Genomic DNA, 18,058 nt, shown 5'->3' with positions numbered 1-18,058 from the left:
AAAACAAACCTTATATTTAATTAATCTAATCAGGCATACAGGACTGGAAACCTGATCACAGCATGTCCAGGTCTGCTACTCTAAAATCCTTTTAACGTGTCTGCAGCATGGGGGATGTGTAAACGACCACCTCCATAAGTAATTATGGTGATGAAGGACATTATTTAAAAAAATTAGGGTGAAATTTTGAATAGTTTTCTTTCAAAATTGACATTTCAAACTGCTTTGCATGTAATCACATTATCTTTCCCTTTGCAGTTCCATAGTTTATACATAAAATATCAGAAATAAGTTACACATTTCTTTTGCTGTGTCACTAACAAGTTAAAGATTTTTTTGAGTTATTAAAGTTACTAAAAGTTATATTTATTCCATCAAGGATAATAAAATTATTTACTGACTGATCCTTGATCCTTAGAGGCAATTAGGAATTGATTTCACAGCTGTTACCAAACACAGTCATATTGGCAGCAGCCTGCCATCACAATGAATGCCTTTATAGACTTCAGAAACACATATTCAGTGGTTATATAATCAGAAAGTTTTCTCATGCTTGATAATGTCTCACGAGGTTTGTGTGACTGACATTTCCATGCCACATGAAATGAGAAACTTCCCATGTCCCTGTAGGGAAAGACTAAACTGAATTTTACGACCACAGGCCAGACCAACTACCGTAAACTGTCACAGACACAAGTTTGAGCTGTATGAGTTCATTTACATATGTTTTATATCTGGTTATATACAAAACACATGAGTACAGTGAATATGGCTTTTGAACTTGCCACTTTGAAAAAGCACTATTCCCTAAATTCTGGTACTTTGATACCAGAGATGTCTGAGCCTGACAGCCTCTTTCGTGACCCCGGACCCCTAATGAGAAAAACATGGGCATGATCAAAACCCCTGTGAAAGCAGATATGCTCGGATGCACAGCGCCAAATGACATCCGATATCCAATCAGCAGTGACGACTGCACGGCCAACACTTGGATTCAGATTCACGTCCCGATTCAGTCGCATGCCACATCTACAAAGGATTTGCCACAGCAGGGGAGAGCGACGGGACAAGGAGCATTCAGAGGAGACATCTCATTTACATGGATTTTCAAAGCAGCTCTTTACACAGCAAATGAAACCATCTATCATAGGGTGTGGTTAAGATATTCACTGCATCCTGCCTGTCCTGCCACAAATCCCGGAGTGAGGAGAGATCATGGACGTCCGTAAATCAGGCAGAGGGAGCACAGGTAGTCATTACTCTTAGGGAACAACTGTTTCTGGCTCATACACACATACCTCTTACCTGCCGAAACCCTCAGGCGACCATCAATATCGCCCAGCCCAACAACTCCCATGCAACACTTGGCTGTCTGCACCCGGGCCCAGAGGTTCAGTGTCAACACCTGACAAACACACACATCTGCACAGCTGTAAATACCCTGTAATATAGAACCAGAGACACCTCTGTAGTCTGACACCTCAATTCCGTTCTCATCTCCTTTTTTCTCTCCCTCTCGTCTTCCTGTCACGGTGTTTGATATCTTGATTCTGGAATAGAGCTGTGGGACGGTGTTTATTGGAAAACAGCTTGGCTTTAAATTCTTGCACCTGGGCACACTTGCATAAACCCAACACAAACATGTGCTTACTGGTGTAATGTGCCAACTACCAGCCAGCAGTAACACTTGCACTCTTGGTAATAGTTTTCTGAGGCTTGTTTTGATGTTTGAACCTCTCTTTAACCAGAGACACTTGACATGTTTTATTTCAGTTGAAAAAAGAAACTCCACTATGTGTTGTCAGATACTTCATCCAAAATAATAGGGCCATGGAAGCTCTGACTAAGCTCTTGCTTAGGGGAGCAGATATTTTATAGCACATGACATTACAGCACTGCATTCCTGATGCAGCAGGACACGAAAATAGCTTAAAAAAAAACAAAAAAACACATTTTAAACCAGGCCCAGACAATGTCATTTAATTAGAGAGTCCAACCTGTGCCACCTGCTGGGAAGAATCCGGTCCCATGCACTGTATCTGATCTTGACATGCCCACCTGGGTCACTGGACACAGGGAAACCATTTAAAATGGGACAGTGGAAAAGGAGTATACTGTGTGCATGTGCCTTTGTCTTTGTGTGAGTATCCTGTAAGGCCACTGCAGGGGTCCTGAGCAGACTTGCTTGCTCATTACACCAATCACATCAAATTAAGCACTTCTTTCCATAAAATCTGGTTTCTTTCCCTGAATTCTGTTTTCTCGGTTGACCCCCCACCGCCTCTGTGTGCCTGTCTATCGCAGCAAGTCATCTTCACTCATTGGTTCCTCTCCAGCCAAATGTGAAGGTCAAGTTAAGTCTGTGCACACTAGTGTGCTGAGCAACTGACGCACAACTATGTCTTGTGCTATGTGAGGGAAGATAACATCTAACAAAGGATGTTTTATGTAGGAAAGGACAGTTGCGTCAAAGCATATGTAAATGTAAATATGAGATTCCTGGAAAAGTTACCTGCATGAGAAATGACTTCTTGCTATGTCACTGACTTCTATACAGTCTGGTACCACCTTTACATTGATGAATCGTGCTATTAACCGGGTGTGGCAACCTGGTTAACATACATTCACGATGTAGCACTGATTTTTACTCTAAAATTATACAATTGCTGCTGTGCTTCTCCAACAAATTATATCTTGATGATAATGCACAAAAGCGGCTTTTGTTTTTTGTTTCTGGATGAGCACTGTTTTAAAGCCTGTTCTAGTCCTTTTCTGGTGTTCCTTCACTGTTTCCCTTTTTGGGGAGATGTAGACTGTTTGTTCGCTGACTGATAAATAAACTATAGACGAGGAGGAAGTGCTTGAAATATTTATTGTCTTTGTTAGAAGAAACAGGGAGAAATCACTGTGGAAAAACACAAAATGGGAGACTTGAATGCCCCTCGTGCAGTATGTATGTATGCATACAGAGGGCAAGTAAAGATAATGACATGAGAGGCATGGTGGTTTCTGCAAAAGTTAAAGCAATAAAATGTTGCGTAATGGGAAGGACTCTATATGAGACCAGTAAAGGCTATTGAAGAATATGTTTTTTTGATATCTTAATATTAGTATGGGTGGGACAGTATGTGCCCTGTGATACCTGCAGTATTTCAGCCGCTCTGGAAATCTAATTTCACTGGTCACCAGTACGTGACTCAAAACAGAAGACTCCAATGACTCTGATACTGTCTTTCACAGAGAGATCCTTATCATGTTTTTGTCAGCACAATACAGAGTATGATGTTATCTACATTATTATGTAAGTGTAAACATACTGTTCAGTCAGGCTCAGGGTTAAAGCCTTTACAGCTTTATAAGTCTATTCTATGAAACCTGTAACTTTGCTAGTATGATCACAAGCTTTTATATTCTGCATGGTTTCTCCTGAAGACACTCTTTTTCTCTCTTACACACACTCATGCACACACACACTAACGCTAAACAAGAGACCAGCTGGTCCTGAATCATTCTGACATCTGCATACAGTGCACAGGGACTTGTGTTGCTATATCAGGAGAGGCTCAGCTGAACTAACCCTAACCCCTTCTCAACCTGTCTGCTGTTTGCCTGAGAGTGCCTGAAACTGCACTTCCACAGTCATAGATTTCCTCTATAATGATTTTGTCTCCACTGAATATAAGCAAGCAATTCAGGTAACAGAGGCACCAAGATAAATTTATTTAAATAGCTTTCCAAAATAGAAATAAAGAAAATATCTATGGAACCTACAGCATATACGAGTGAAATGCTTGTACAAAAATATGTCATTTTGTCAACCCAAACATAATACATGATTATCATTATACTTATATAGATCAATAATAAGACTAAAGTGAACATGCTGTAACTCCTGTACATGTTTTATAAATATTTACAGTCATTCAACATGAATGCATTGTCATCACCACAAGCAAACTGTTTGTCCCCACTCTCATTATTTCCACCATGTCTCAGTATCATCAAACGATCGCATCTATTAATCATCAGTGTGTAATGTTTGCCAGTGAGCGCTGTACGAAACACCAGTCATGTTGCAATCCTTCATTTGGTCAGCTAATCCCCTGTAGCAATGTAGCTGAAACAGAAGTCAATGGATGACTATGTAAGATTGTGTCCACAGCAATCTGAACCATTTTCACTATATCGTTAATAAATGAATGCTTGTTGAAATCGATTTTATTTTGAACTCCTGAACTGTGTATTTCAGTGTTAGTCTATCATACCTCATTAACTCTGAGTTGATCTGTCAATGCAATTTTACAGTTCTGTAGACAGATAACCCTGAATGTTTTTGTTTTTTTTACCACATCCCTCACTGCTTTGCTGTCCTCACCACCCTCCCTTGTTTTTCCCACTTGTCCTCCCTCTCTCTGTGGTGTCTCCTGTTCCTGCTCTTCTTCATTTCCTGGATATGTTTCCATTTGCCAGCTCCTAAGCCTCGTCCTCGTGCCCTTGACGGCCTCTTCTCCAGCCACAGCGAATCACAGTACTCCTCCAGAGTGCTGAAGGGAGAGGTCATCACTCTCAGGTAGTCTTTGTAACGCTGGCGGGACTCAGTGCGTAGATCCACCACGGGGTCTTCACTGGGCTTAGGCTTCCCATCCAGTTGGCCATGTGTAACAAGTTGGAGCGTGAGACGGAGGAGAGTGTGGGTAAAGTGTGTGTGCTCCTGAGCCACACAGACGTACACGCCAGCATCAGAGGCGTGGAGGGAACGAATCAGGAGACCTCGATCTGTGTGTACAACACGATCATCCAGCCGGACCTGGGACACAGAAATAAACATATACAGTAAGAGCTTCATCACAAAGGACAAAATCATGTGACCACACATGCCTCCCCTTAGGCCAATCAGCTAGTACACAATACAATGCAAAAAGTGTGATATTCCTTTCTTAAATTGCCCTTTCAATTTTTTTTCCATAAATCAAGATTCAGTGCTTTACGACGAACCAGGAAGATATTCTGTGTCTCGCTGCCCCCAAACAATCCATCAGAATGACACCAGCTTGGTGCCTGCCAGCCTGTTTACACACATACATTTTCACACCTGATTTGTATCCAAGGTGCATTGAACTTGGTAATGACCCCTGAAACAGGAAACATATTGAATTGGGTGTGGTGAGTGTCACCCACAGAGAAGGGGGCCTGGGGTTATTATGTGGTGTGGAGAGATCTTTAGATGCATGATGAGTGTCAGCCGTAAGCAAAGGTGTTTGGGGCGTGTGTGTGTGTGTGTGTGTGTGTGTGTGTGTGTGTGTGTGTGTGTGGGAGAGCGCATGCCATTGTTGTTAAGGTGTGAACGGAAGTGCTTGTGCTTATAATCCACCACAATTCATCAGGTGGAGTAACTACTGTCAGGTCCTAAAACAATACAGCTGTTCAGAGGATAGAGTGTGTGTGCATATGTGTGCGTGTGTGTGTGTGTGTGTGTGTGTGTGTGTGTGTGTGTGTGTGTGTGTGTGCGTGTCCAGTGTGTGTGTCCAAGCATGTGTGGAAGCTTCAAAAGCTTACCTCCCACAGGCCTGTCCGACCCCCCAGAGGTGCAACTGATAAGAGAGCTAGACAAGGGGGCCCGGCATAAACTTCAGTTGCTTGTGTGTGTGTGTGTGTGTGTGTGTGTGCATGTCTATATAGCTCTGTGGTGGTCAGTCTGACACTGATGATGTGTTGTCCAGCCCAAGGCAGACCCACAGGCCTCAGAGCCTCTCTGGACCTTGACCTTTGCCCACATTAGTCTCCTATCATGTTCCCATTTCCTGACACACCTGTTCGATGTGCCAAAATGCATGAGATATGCATGAAAAGCATAAAATGTAACTCGTGAAGTCTCTGCAGATTCGTTGGGATTTTTGCTGACTAAGCTACGGACTATCTCGGACAACATCTCACAACCACTTCATGATGTGCTTGTCAGGCACAAGAGTTCTTTCAGTGAGAGACTCATCGCACCAAAATGCAAGACTGAACGCCACAGGAAATCATTCCTGCCTGTGGCCATCAAACTGTACAACTCCTCCCTCTGAATGGCACTTGTCTCAGTATATATATTTATGTTTAGTTATCTGTATATATATTTTGTATATATATATTTCTGATTCTGATCTGATTCTGATATTTCTATATATTCTATTCTCTTTTAATTCAAGTACTATTTATGTGTTTATTTTGTGAAGCCCCCGCCCCCACCATCCAAATCAAGGCATCTGTGACTAAATGGCAATGCCAGACTCTTAAACTCACCCAGATGGTCTGTCTTTATTTGTGTACCTGTGCGTGCATGTGTGTGTGTGTGTGTGTGTGTGTGTATCTGGGCATGTGAATAAACAAAGCTTTTGAATGTATTGTTGGGGTTCTGTGTCCCCGGGGACAATCGGATGCATATTTGTATGTGTGAACAAGCGTTTGTGCATGTGGAGCAACCCAATGAAACGTACCTTTTAACACTCAAAAGAATCACAAGTGTGGATAAGTGCTTTCAAAGCTTAAGTAACAGGTTAAGAACTTCCCATGCACACAGGAAGGCTGTGCTTTGTTCTAATAAACACCATGGATGAAACTCACATCATCCATGCTTTTCTTATTACAAATTTTCTAATGGGCCAGCATTCCAGGCTCCAGGAGGTGAATACACACAACAAACACACACACACACACACACACACACACACACACACACACACACACACACACACACTCACAAGCATGCTGTGAGAAAGATCGAGGGATCTCTTCCAGCTCACATCTTTAATAGCTGACCTTTATGAGGGTATAAGAGGAGGGGAGTGTGTGTATGAGTGTATCGTGAGTATCGGAGTGGGCTGCAGGTGCAGGAGCAGCTGGTCAAAGATGCTTTTATCAAAACCCATCAGGAGGCAGAAAGTGTGTAGAGAGACCCAGAAGGGTAGAGACTGTGGGAAATAGTGGAGATAACAGGAAAAGCATGTAGATACAAAGCAGACAGAGTACGGAAGGCAGGGATTAAGTGAGGAGAGGTTAAGGTAAAACTGATGAGGGAGGTTGAGGGACAGGAGTGGAAAAGGGATGACAGACAGAAGGAAGCAGAGTCGGAAGAAAAGCACAGCGAGTGAGAGGTTGAAATGAGCCGGACACTTCGCACATCACCTGCTCCAACACCACACGTCCAGCTGTGAAAGCAGGTCGACCACCTTGTCCCGCAAGAGGGAAACCCTACGCCAACAAACCCAACTACAAGATGGAACACATCAAATCAAGAGACAGCTCGTTCGTAACTCCTGCGTCTGTGCTGATAAATAAATCTGAAAACCAGAATTTTTTTTGTTCACAATGATAATCTTTGGCTGTTTTGGTTTCATAGGGGTGTGGTTTTAATATTCTTGTTAAACAGGATCCAGCTGCCAGTAAACACAACATTAGCGATAGGTGGTAATGAGCAAGAATGAGAGAAAACAGTGACTAATACTGAAAAGACTAAAAGCAACAGCAACTGTGAAGCCATGTCTCCATACAAAGATGAGGAAAAAGGTCAACCAGCATCAATTACAAGACTTCTATTTGAATATCTTCCAAGTCATATGACTAAAACAAAGACACTCTGAAAACATACCATAACTAATCTCCTCCACCACCTGAAAAAGTACACAGAGTTTTCTTTTGACCTCCAGTTGGTGGGGTTCGCTTGAACTGCTTTACGTTGTGTTGACTGTCAGCAGCATTCCTGGGATTCAGCCAAGAAAACAATCAATCATGTGCTTGATCGTTAACAGTAACACACATGAGAAAGAAGCTAAGTGGAACTAGCTAAGCACTTATTTTATAGCTAAACACATGTGAGCACAATTAAGACAGGAGATGTGTTCAAACACAGTCTTGCCAGGATTTAGAACATATTTCTCTCAGACTACTTCCTGCTTTTGCCATTCACTGTAAAACCCATGTTTGCAGTCTTACGTGCTCATTAAATGTTAATTTATTAGCCCATTAGCAGAAACAACATATCTTTCACCCCTGTGTGTAATTACAAAAAATCCAAGCATTTTGCTGCAGTTTCCTTTTGTCTTTGGTATCTTGTGTCTGCAAAGATCTGAGATGTTCACTGGCTGCCGTGACAAAGAATCACATCTATTTATTTATGAAAATTCTGGTGTAAGATAAAGCTGTGTTTACCCATTTAAATATTTCTGTTATTTTCCCCAGAACATTGTTTGAATCAGATCAGATCATCACCATCTGGTTTCTTTTGGCTTCAGTCGTTCAACACTAAAGCAGCATCTTACATATATTATGACAGACTGGACAGACTGTAGAAGTTTTTGCTGAAGTTCAGCTGAGTATGAATAATAACTTAGTAATCACTCAATCACGATACATGACAAAAATGTAAAATGACAATATGTATATATATTGGACCACCAGTTAGTGGCCAGGTGGTGGCTCGCTCTTCCTTATCATTAACAGAAAAGACAGTGAGATTACATTTCAGTCACCTTGACATGTTTATATACACACTCCCAACATTTGCCTTTATAAACACCACTAAACTTGCTGTTGATCCATCATTTTCTGCACGTTCTGCTTTATTTGTTTAGCTTCTGTGTCCATCACATAACAATCCCGAGGGAGGAAGAACTCCTGCATTCACTTCTTCATCACTTTGTCTAGAGTTCAACAGGTCACATATCATTGCATGCCTGGACACACAAACACAGAAAACACCCCATTGTGTTCATTACCTCAAAACACATGGTTGTCCCTAGGGAGCGCTCTGTTATGATTTCTGCTGTAGGGGATCATAAAGAAACACGCACATACAGACACACACACACATAGGGGAAAACACAGGGCTTTTTGCTATGCAGGGATATAAAGGACCACATGGGTCTTTACTGACCTCTGCACCTGTCAGTGTGTTTACATTCACCCCTGAGAGAGGACAGGGGACCAGTCGTGGGAGTAAATAAGTTTAGCGGGAAGTGGGGGGAGAGAGGAGGAGTGAGTGGGTTGAGTAGTAAGCAAGCCACTCGCAGTGGGTGGAGGATGTTTGTATGTTTTGATAGGGGAAGGGAGGGCAAATAGTAAGCAGGTCTCTGTTCTCTCAATCAGGACATGGGTGTCATCATCAACGAGTTCCTTTCAACACCCCAAATACAAGCACATTACCTCTCTGTCCCTGTATATCCCCCGCTGTCCACCGTCCTGCCTCCCAGGATGTGAGTTTTAAAGTGATTTTGGTCTATGCTGACCTTGCAATGCAGCTGGATTTGCAAAATCACACAAGCCAAGAATTTATCTTTCCAGGCTTCAAGCTATGTGCCACAAAAAACCACGATGGCTCAGACTTATCAGTGTCTTTTGAGGAAACAGAAAAATAACAAAACTTGCCAAGTGCAAGTAGAACCATCTCATGCATAAATGAGCAAATACAAAAAAATATTTTTTTGTGTGTGTTTATGGTTTTATAAGTGAAGACTAAATATTTGCGGCTTATATCTGTTCTAGCTTCTGCTTTACAACTGCATGAAATTCGGCATTCAATGTACTTTAAAAAGAGCAACTTTCTACACTCTTTCATCAACTAATCCATCACTTGTTTCAATTAAAGCAATGCTTTGTGTGAAGTCAGTATGTTGTCAGGCTTTAGTGTGCATTTCTGATCCACCACTCTGATCCATCCATTTTGCTGTCAGGAACACAACTGAAAGAATCTATAATCCTGCGTGAATAAATTACGGTGGCCTACAGGGAAAAGTGGTTGGCTACTGAGAAAATCCAAAAAGGCAAAAACAAAATGGACTCATGCTCCCTATTTTTTATATGACAGGTAATGTCGCAACCCTATTCCCTCTGGTGGGTCTGGTTTAAGTCATTCCTCACCAAAAACAGTAGAGCCGCAGAAAATTTCAGAAAGCCCCAGGCACCCATAAACATCAATAATGCCCTTCTTCAAGGAACTAGTGAGATCCTGAAGTGGTCCCTTATTACCTATAATTTCACAAAGGATGTGACTTTTGGGTGTTCTACTTTGTATACACAGTATCCTCTGGGTCCAAGCATGGTTTTGATCTTCACCAAGATAAGCAGGACCTGCAGCCGTGTGATTTATGGCACTAGCAGATGCAGATGGGTTCAAGGCTCAGACGTCACAGTCTGTGAGGTTGAAGTTAAAAATTATGTTTTTGGATGTTTTGAAGTACTTATGTAAGAGCTGAAAGTTATGTGGCCCTGTAACTTCCCTGCTTCCTGACCTGGCATGAAAACAATGTGACTCCTCATGTTGCCTAAAGTAAACTCTAGAAAAGCAAAAACAAGGTCCACCTTGTGACTTCAGAGAGAGCGGAGAAAGAAACGGAATTGAGGAGAGCAAAGACGGTGCTCGACAATTTACGTTTGGGTGGATGAAGTGTGTGGATGAGCGAACTCTCTCACCTCCTCCCTGCCTTCAGATCCAGGTCTCTGTATGTACCATCGGATCTGGGCCTGTTGAGATTTGGGGATACACTCGAGGAATGTGGAGTTGTTCTGCACCCCAAAGAGGACCCTCTCCTCCACCCGTCCCCGAACAAGGCCTAAAAAAATAATTGTTACTGATCCAAACGTGTTTTTTTAATGAAAACAACAGGCTTTGTTACAAACACAGACAGAGGCTGAATTCTACATACTGTCTTCTGTGTCCCAGCACTGACGGGCAGGGTCTCCATGCTTGATGTCCTGTCTTCTGGCTCGCCTGGAGAATAAATACACAAAGAGATCAAGATTATTTCACGTCATGTGGTGTGTTTTGAGTGTTTTTTATATATATATAAAAAAAAACCACTCAAAACACAAACACACCATATATATATATGTATGTGTTATTTTTAGTTAGCACACAGCATATATATCGCACCATACTGTCAGCAGTGGTGGAATGTAACTATGTAGATTTATTCAAGTACTGTACATAAGTACAAATCCTGAGGTACTTCATCTTTACTTGTGTATTTCCATTTTCCACTACATCAGAGCCACATTAATGTTATAAACTCAGTAGATACAGGACTGTGCCAGCAACTATATTTTTCCAAACAAAATATCATTCAAATCTATTTTCGGTGCTTTTTCTATTAAGCCAGAATGTTTATAGAAAAAAAGAAAATTAAAAAGATAAATGTAGAAAACGTGACTTAAGATAACCTCTGGTTACCGTTAACCCTCAGTGGCTTTCTCTGGTCGACACGTATGAAAGTCATTCTGTCTATTATTGAGTCCTATGGTCTCCATTCATGTCATTTTCCTGAAGTCCACAAATGGGCCTTACTGTGTCTTGTTTCAATATGTTGACACTTTCTAAATGCTTGAAACAAGGGAAACTGGAGTGAAAGCAGCAGTGAAATTACCCCCACCTCATTCATAGCCTCGTTTGCATAAATGTTAAACTGGAAATGGTTTTTAAAAAATCCAATTTTTTTTGGCCTCTAGCTGGGCGTTACTCACTTGGGCTCCTTCAGTTTGTATTGATTTCACCTCCTCCACCTCCTGCCAGCCCTGTGTGATAGCCTGTACTCACTGACACTGTGAAGATCAGCTTTCAAGGAGCCCTGGAGACCAAAAGCAGGGCCTCTACTAGTCCATAAACCATAACAGCATCCCCACTGGCCAATAATCTGGCAGTGTGACCTCTAACTGTAGGGTATAGATTCTGTAAAGCCTTGCTTCGTGCAAGCAAGGGCAAAAAGAAAAAAGAAACAACCACAGACACACATAGTGTATGCACACACATGCTTTTGCACCTCGAGGACTAAACTCCAGAGGTGTGGAATGACAGTAGCATTAATCAGCTGAGGAACAGCATCTCTAATCAATGCCTCAAACGGGCTAACACCCTCTGGCATGGAAAAATGCTGAAGAGAAGATAAGAACTGAAAGGAAACAGGAGGAGGAAGGAAACATATTTAGCAACAACTATGAACTCTGGGGTACACACACTCATACACACACACACAGGAGAAGTAAGGCAACAAAGGGTCAAAACAGTTGAAAACAATTTCTAAATAAGCTTTTTTTTTTTTTGACAATTTTCCATTTTTACTATGAATGTACGCATCTGCAGGCTCTGCTCTGGATAATGCCACAGAATGGCTGCAACTCAGTAAATCTCTATCATACCTCTTGGACGCAGGGATGTATCGTGAGCATGTGTGTCCATCCCAGGCGCAGTATGGGTCTCGTGCCAGGCAGCATTCAGCACAGGCTTGGCCATATAGGTGACATCTGCTGAGTGAAACCTGGGCTACTCCTGCTCTTGAACCCACGTAGAGCTGTTGCTACAGTGAAACACACACCACACTCTGCTTTAGGGAGGGTAGACATGCAGATCAATTTCAAGTTCAAGTTTATTATCTGTACAGGAAATTCGTTTGGTTAGAAGTGCAAAAAATACACACATAGAGAAAGTTTTTTTTTCCCTTATACATATAATCTTCATCAAAATTTCCCCAGGGTGTGAATTAAGGTCAAGAATAACTAGGGGTGAAGATGTTAATCACGCTAAGACTCATTTAAAATGTCAAAACCTTAAACATACATTTGAAACAAAGCACAGAGATTTAAGGATTTCTCGCTTTGAGGAATTTTTTACAAATGTGACTCGAAGGATCTGCCTGCTCTGACTCGTCTTAACTTAGAGAGATTCCTAAACAGAGCTTCAAAACCCCCGGTGAAAGCACTAGTGAGCATGCACATACAGGCACACACACACACACACACACTCACACAGGTCAAACACTGCTGGAGATTAATGGAATCTGTGATTGGGGTTGAAGTGTCTACTGACACCCCTGACCCTAAGATAATGAGGCAGAAGGGGGAGAGAGAGCTATGAGAAAATGGGGAAGACAAGAGACAGGAAAATTGAATACATGAATGAAATGGGGATAGAAAACAATATGTCTTCTGCCACGTGAGGCATTATGCACGCGACGGAAATGTGTGTGACACGAATGAAGGCAGAGAGGAGAGAAGACATGCAGAAATAATGTGGGAAGAGTGTGGAAATAACGTGGACGAGAACAAGGCCAAACCTGTTTTGAAGACATCTCCATGCTGAGGATGGGAGTGGGATCCTGCAAAAAGTAAAACAAACAAACTTCACCGGCTTCAACACATCAATAAACATTAATTTTTGTTTGAATAAACACAGCAGATGACTTTGTTGATTTATAGCTCGGAAAAGTTTGTACAACAGAGGCTTGATGAATATTTCACTGTTTGATGAGTCAACTGTCCCACCGAGGACGGCTGCAGAACAGTTGGCATCGTCTATCAAAACGCAACGCTCGCAGCGAATCGAAGTGTGTGCGCTTGTGTTTCAGTATTTGTGGATTTGTGTGTGTAGACGTGTGGAGCAAAAAACCTGGAAAACTTGAAGCTCTTCGAGCACTACTTCCTCCGTTGACCAGTTCTCTTGAGTGATGCTCACCACCTTCAGAATTGAGCCGGCATCTGCGACAGGGAGTGATGGAATAAATCGAGCGAACCACACACGCATGTATTTTTCATTCAGAAGTGAATAATGTAAACCTGCTAGGTTTGAGCACTGTATTCTTTTCACAACCAATGAAAGTGAGTACCTCTACTCACACCCACCTGTGAAGCACTAGCAAAAAACAAACACAGGAAACAATGGACCAAGAATTTCTGTGGGTCATTTCTGAGACTTAAGTCCAGATGCAGGCTCTAAGCGCAACCTTACATTTACTAATTATCCCAAAAGTTAGACCATACAACATCAGCAAAACTATTTAAGGCTGAGGACAACAGTTAATCATCTAGTGCCCTCTGCTGGGTAAATATAGAACTTCAAGGCATATGTCTCACCTGTTCCCAGGAACATGACTTCATATTGTCCATCCTCTGCAAGAACTCTGTCCACTACAATCTGAGTCAGTGTGTAGTCCACTCGGACACGTGTGAACACGGGTCGGCCAGTCAGAGGATAGACTGAGCGATACATAAGAGGGTGAAATCGAATGAAACTGATGACCTCATCCGGGAAGTCTTTGGTGGTCTTGATCCTTGCGTCGTATGTCTTGCTGGGACACTGAAGGACAAATAAAAAGTGTTGATCTTGTGCCAAAGTTCACAAAGATAACTTCACTCCCTGAATGTGTTATTTTTCCCGTGTCTGTTTTTCAGCTAACTGACCAGTGGTTTCGCTATTATAATTTACTGGTGCATGTCTCCCTCTGCTGGTCAAATAAAAAACAGCAGCAGGCAAAGCACATCTGGAACATCTGTGTCACTCCTGCTCCACCTTTCTACATATACTATAGCTCAAACACAGCACTCACTCAACTGTACACCTGAAGCATGCACCATATTCTCATACATCTGCTTCTCTCCCTTGATTACGTTTCTTAAACAAAATGAAACAAGAATCTGATTAACATGTCGAGTGACCTCATCAAAGCCAAGGTTATGTCATACATCATGAGCTGCATGTGCAGATGCGAGCATGCACACCCTACAGCATCTTGAACATTTCACCCTTGAATCCACCAAGGCACTCTGTTAAATTAGGCCATGTTTATTATTTTGTAATTAGCAAGGATGTTGAGGATTTTATTCATCTAATTTGTTCGTCTCTGTGTCCTTCAGTGGGTAACGCACCGTTCCAGGACGGGGATACGGTACCCTCCCCTCGTATTCTACCCATCGGTGGTCGGGCCCCTCCTTGTGGGCATAGGGTCCGTTAAAAGCAGCCCTTATGTCTGCCATGCTGTACACACACACTGCTGAGCCACGGAAAATGGAGCTGAGAGGAAAGTGGAAACAAGAGACCAGATTAAGGCGAGGGAAGAAAAGGAGAGACCACAGGTGGTTTTGATGATGGTGTGATGAAGAATGAACTTACCTAGAGGTGGTGAAGACTGCATACACTATGGGGTTTTTGTCATCTCTGGTAGGGAGCAGAAAGATGTCCTCTATAAGAGAGGAGGAAGAAACATAAAGGTTATTTCTTTTTATTACCTTCATCTGCACGGAAATATTTTGCTGCACCTCCATCTTATTATACGAACCAGCAACTACAATCTCATATTGACTACTGTTACCATTGTGCCACTGCTGGTGTAATTGGAAAGTGAATCCCTGTCTGAAGTGCACTCTGAAGGTAGTTTCTGGAAGATAAAACCCAGTTTATTGGCCTACATTTTCACTTTTTATTCTCACAGTCACTTACGGAGCTCATCAAAGTGTGTGTCCACTCCGTCGGGGCCGGGGATGGAACACACAAGTCTGGCCTTGAGGAAGGTGGTCCATTTATTGGTCAGACTCCTCAGCCCACCCACGTCATTCTGAAACACAACCACATACACTGTAACAAAATCACAGTCAGCATAGTGCAGCTGTCCGACACAGCCACAAGACGACCACAATTAATAACACGCACTGTGTGCTTAAGCACAATCCAACTGTAATTGATCTAGTGGACTGACACGCAGACACGGCACATAGCATCGCAGCCTGACTCAGATTTCCTGCACTAATTAGGAAAATAAACAGGTGAACCACATGCCTCTAGTATGGATCTGCTTATTTAACCGACACAAAGGAGACCTTCTTTGTTAGTATAATGACAGTCAGGAGTAATTGAAAAGGGAGAGGAAAGAGAAAGAGAGTAAAACAGCGAGAGAAGAGGGGAAAACATCATGGAGAAACAAATGGAAGTGCAGCATGTGGGAAGAAATCAAGTGAAGCTGCTGACTGATAATGCAGGTTTCATCTTAGCATATGAATTGCTGTTTTAAGTAGCAACCTTTGATTGCACTGCGGTGAGAGCATTCAAGTACACTTCTTCATAATGCATAGAAAACTTAAGAGAACCTCCCCATTAAACTGGGCCTGTGCACTATCTAAGTGATACAGAAAAGGCTCAACACACACAAAAAACGCACTTGTGTTTAAGAGACGACAACAAGAAAAAAAAATGTAAGCACTTAATGAGGATGTTTCACAGTGGCGATAATCTTCAAAGAGGATTGAAGTGAAGTGCCCTCATTCCTTTTACACACAGGCAAAAAAAAGGCACTTACAGATAATGGAAGTGAAAAACACAAAGAGCAAGAGAGAGTTAGCTGAAAGAAAAAGAGAGGGCTGTAATCCAGAAGAATCTCCTTCCAGTCTGCCTTACAGCTTACTCCCAAGTCATAAATACACCGAAAGCTCTTCTCAAAGAATGTAGCAATAGACCTCCAAATGCTAATAGCACACTGCTGTGTGGGCTAGTCCCATTGGGAATGACTAATGACACACTGTAATCATACAAAAGGTCCCCAATCTTGAATCTAACATGGTTCCATCCTCAGTCAGCCGGGCAGGGCCGTCCAAGCTCACAGCTCTCTGACATGTTGTCAAATAAAACTTAATGGCCATTGAAACATGACAGACTTCTGAAATATCATCTCACATACAAACAAAGAGAATGCTTGTATTGTCAAAATTATAGGGTTTAGGTATGACTTTGAAGTTTGACAATGTGCTTCGAACAAAGGACCTCTGAATGATGACTGGCCCTTTTTCCAGTCAAGGCTGAATGCTCTCACTGCATTGGACGCAAGCATCTGCCAAATGAACATAATCAAATGTAATGTAATGTAACGGTGACACACGTGCAAGCTCTCACGCAATTTAAATTTCCCCAAAGCCAAAATATGTCCCTGAGATTTGAATGGCACCGCCACAAAATATTCTTTCCTTATCACTCTTAATAAAGCCGATGAGATGCGACAAAGGTCTTTCAGCTGCATCAAGCTTTGTGACAATGTAAGCAGCAGCACTATGAATGCCCTGTCAGCAGCACACAAAGGGGCTAAGACTATGATTTACTGCCCCTGACAGACTCCTTCAGATGGCTACAAAAGAAGAATGAATCAGGAAGGCCTCCTCCTGGGGGACATAAAACACCTCTGCAGCATCCGACACAGAGATCTTTATCTGATCAGATCGTTGTAGGAGCTACGACTTCCCCACACACTGTAAGAAGTCTTGTGCCGTCAGGTTGCATCTATTTTAATTCAACCATTGAAACAGCATTTCTCTCATTACAAGTACCCGAGTTGGGGTTTTCATTCTTCCATCCTCCTCTTTCTCCCCACTCATCTGCCATACCCTCCCCTCCCCTCCCCTCGCCTCCATGCCTCTGTACAGCTCCCACTTTCCACACCTCTCTTCTATAATATCTCACCTTGCACACACGAGCCACTCGGGACACGATGCTCTTGTCGTTGCCTTCCCATGACACCTCACGGAAGAAAAAGTATATCTTATCATCATCTGGATTGTAGGTGTCTGCAATGGGATGAGCAGATATAAACCTGGCCTCTGAAGACACAGAGAGGAAAAGAGAGAGTGTTAAAATAAGTCAGGTAATGGCTTTGCCATGCCTTGCAGCCCTGAGGTGGCATTAACACTGCACACAGTACATGTTTATTTACAGTCTTGTTCTGTTTTTACAGTAATGTCTGATTTACTACCATTTCTATTTAGTAAGCTAAAGTGTGGGGCTGCACATAACTCTTCAACTTGCTGTCCAGCTTGATTCATGGACTAATAAACACTGATTGCCAGAATATTTAGGTTAGTTTAAAAGCAGTTCTGTTTACTTTTCTATGATTTTCAGCCTGTCTGGCAGAATCTGTTATGCAGCAGTGTGGCACAGAGATCATCCTTTAGCTGGAACACACAGGCTCAAATATCTACCCTAATCATGTTTGAAACAGTATACAGATCCTTAAATTGAAAGCAATGCCATGTACATATTTCATTACAACTAAGAGTCCTGCATTCAAAACCTTACTTAAAGCAGGATTAATTGATTCTTGGCCAGCAGAAGAAGCTGTAAACACAACACTGACATAGTACCACATTGTTCAGTTGGACATGTTCAGAGAGTTTCCCACATCAAGCAGATACAGAGTAACATAAGCATTCACTTCGAGTTTTTTCTCTGGACGAACAATGGCTGTAAGGCCAAGAGTCATTCTCCGTCTTGCTCTGT

General features: G+C 42.3%; 1 protein-coding gene across 1 annotated transcript in view; it reads right to left on the bottom strand.

Moving 5' to 3' along the window:
- Positions 1 to 2,853: 2,853 nt before the first annotated feature.
- Positions 2,854 to 18,058, bottom strand: part of sema3d (sema domain, immunoglobulin domain (Ig), short basic domain, secreted, (semaphorin) 3D) — a 30,940-nt gene continuing 15,735 nt past the window's right edge. The window contains exons 8-18 of the mRNA XM_076733628.1: positions 17,246 to 17,382; positions 15,242 to 15,356; positions 14,915 to 14,984; positions 14,671 to 14,815; positions 13,879 to 14,101; positions 13,415 to 13,503; positions 13,083 to 13,124; positions 12,169 to 12,326; positions 10,683 to 10,747; positions 10,450 to 10,589; positions 2,854 to 4,807 (exon numbers count right to left, since the gene is read on the bottom strand). Coding sequence (XP_076589743.1) covers positions 4,355 to 4,807; positions 10,450 to 10,589; positions 10,683 to 10,747; positions 12,169 to 12,326; positions 13,083 to 13,124; positions 13,415 to 13,503; positions 13,879 to 14,101; positions 14,671 to 14,815; positions 14,915 to 14,984; positions 15,242 to 15,356; positions 17,246 to 17,382 — 1,637 coding nt within the window. The 3' untranslated portion in view covers positions 2,854 to 4,354. The remainder of the gene's footprint in view (positions 4,808 to 10,449; positions 10,590 to 10,682; positions 10,748 to 12,168; positions 12,327 to 13,082; positions 13,125 to 13,414; positions 13,504 to 13,878; positions 14,102 to 14,670; positions 14,816 to 14,914; positions 14,985 to 15,241; positions 15,357 to 17,245; positions 17,383 to 18,058) is intronic.

This window comes from Chaetodon auriga, chromosome 6 (assembly GCF_051107435.1).
Source record: "Chaetodon auriga isolate fChaAug3 chromosome 6, fChaAug3.hap1, whole genome shotgun sequence".
NCBI lineage: Eukaryota > Metazoa > Chordata > Actinopteri > Chaetodontiformes > Chaetodontidae > Chaetodon > Chaetodon auriga.
The sequence above is the reverse complement of the archived record's forward strand: the minus strand, read 5'-3'. Positions and strand labels throughout refer to the sequence as shown.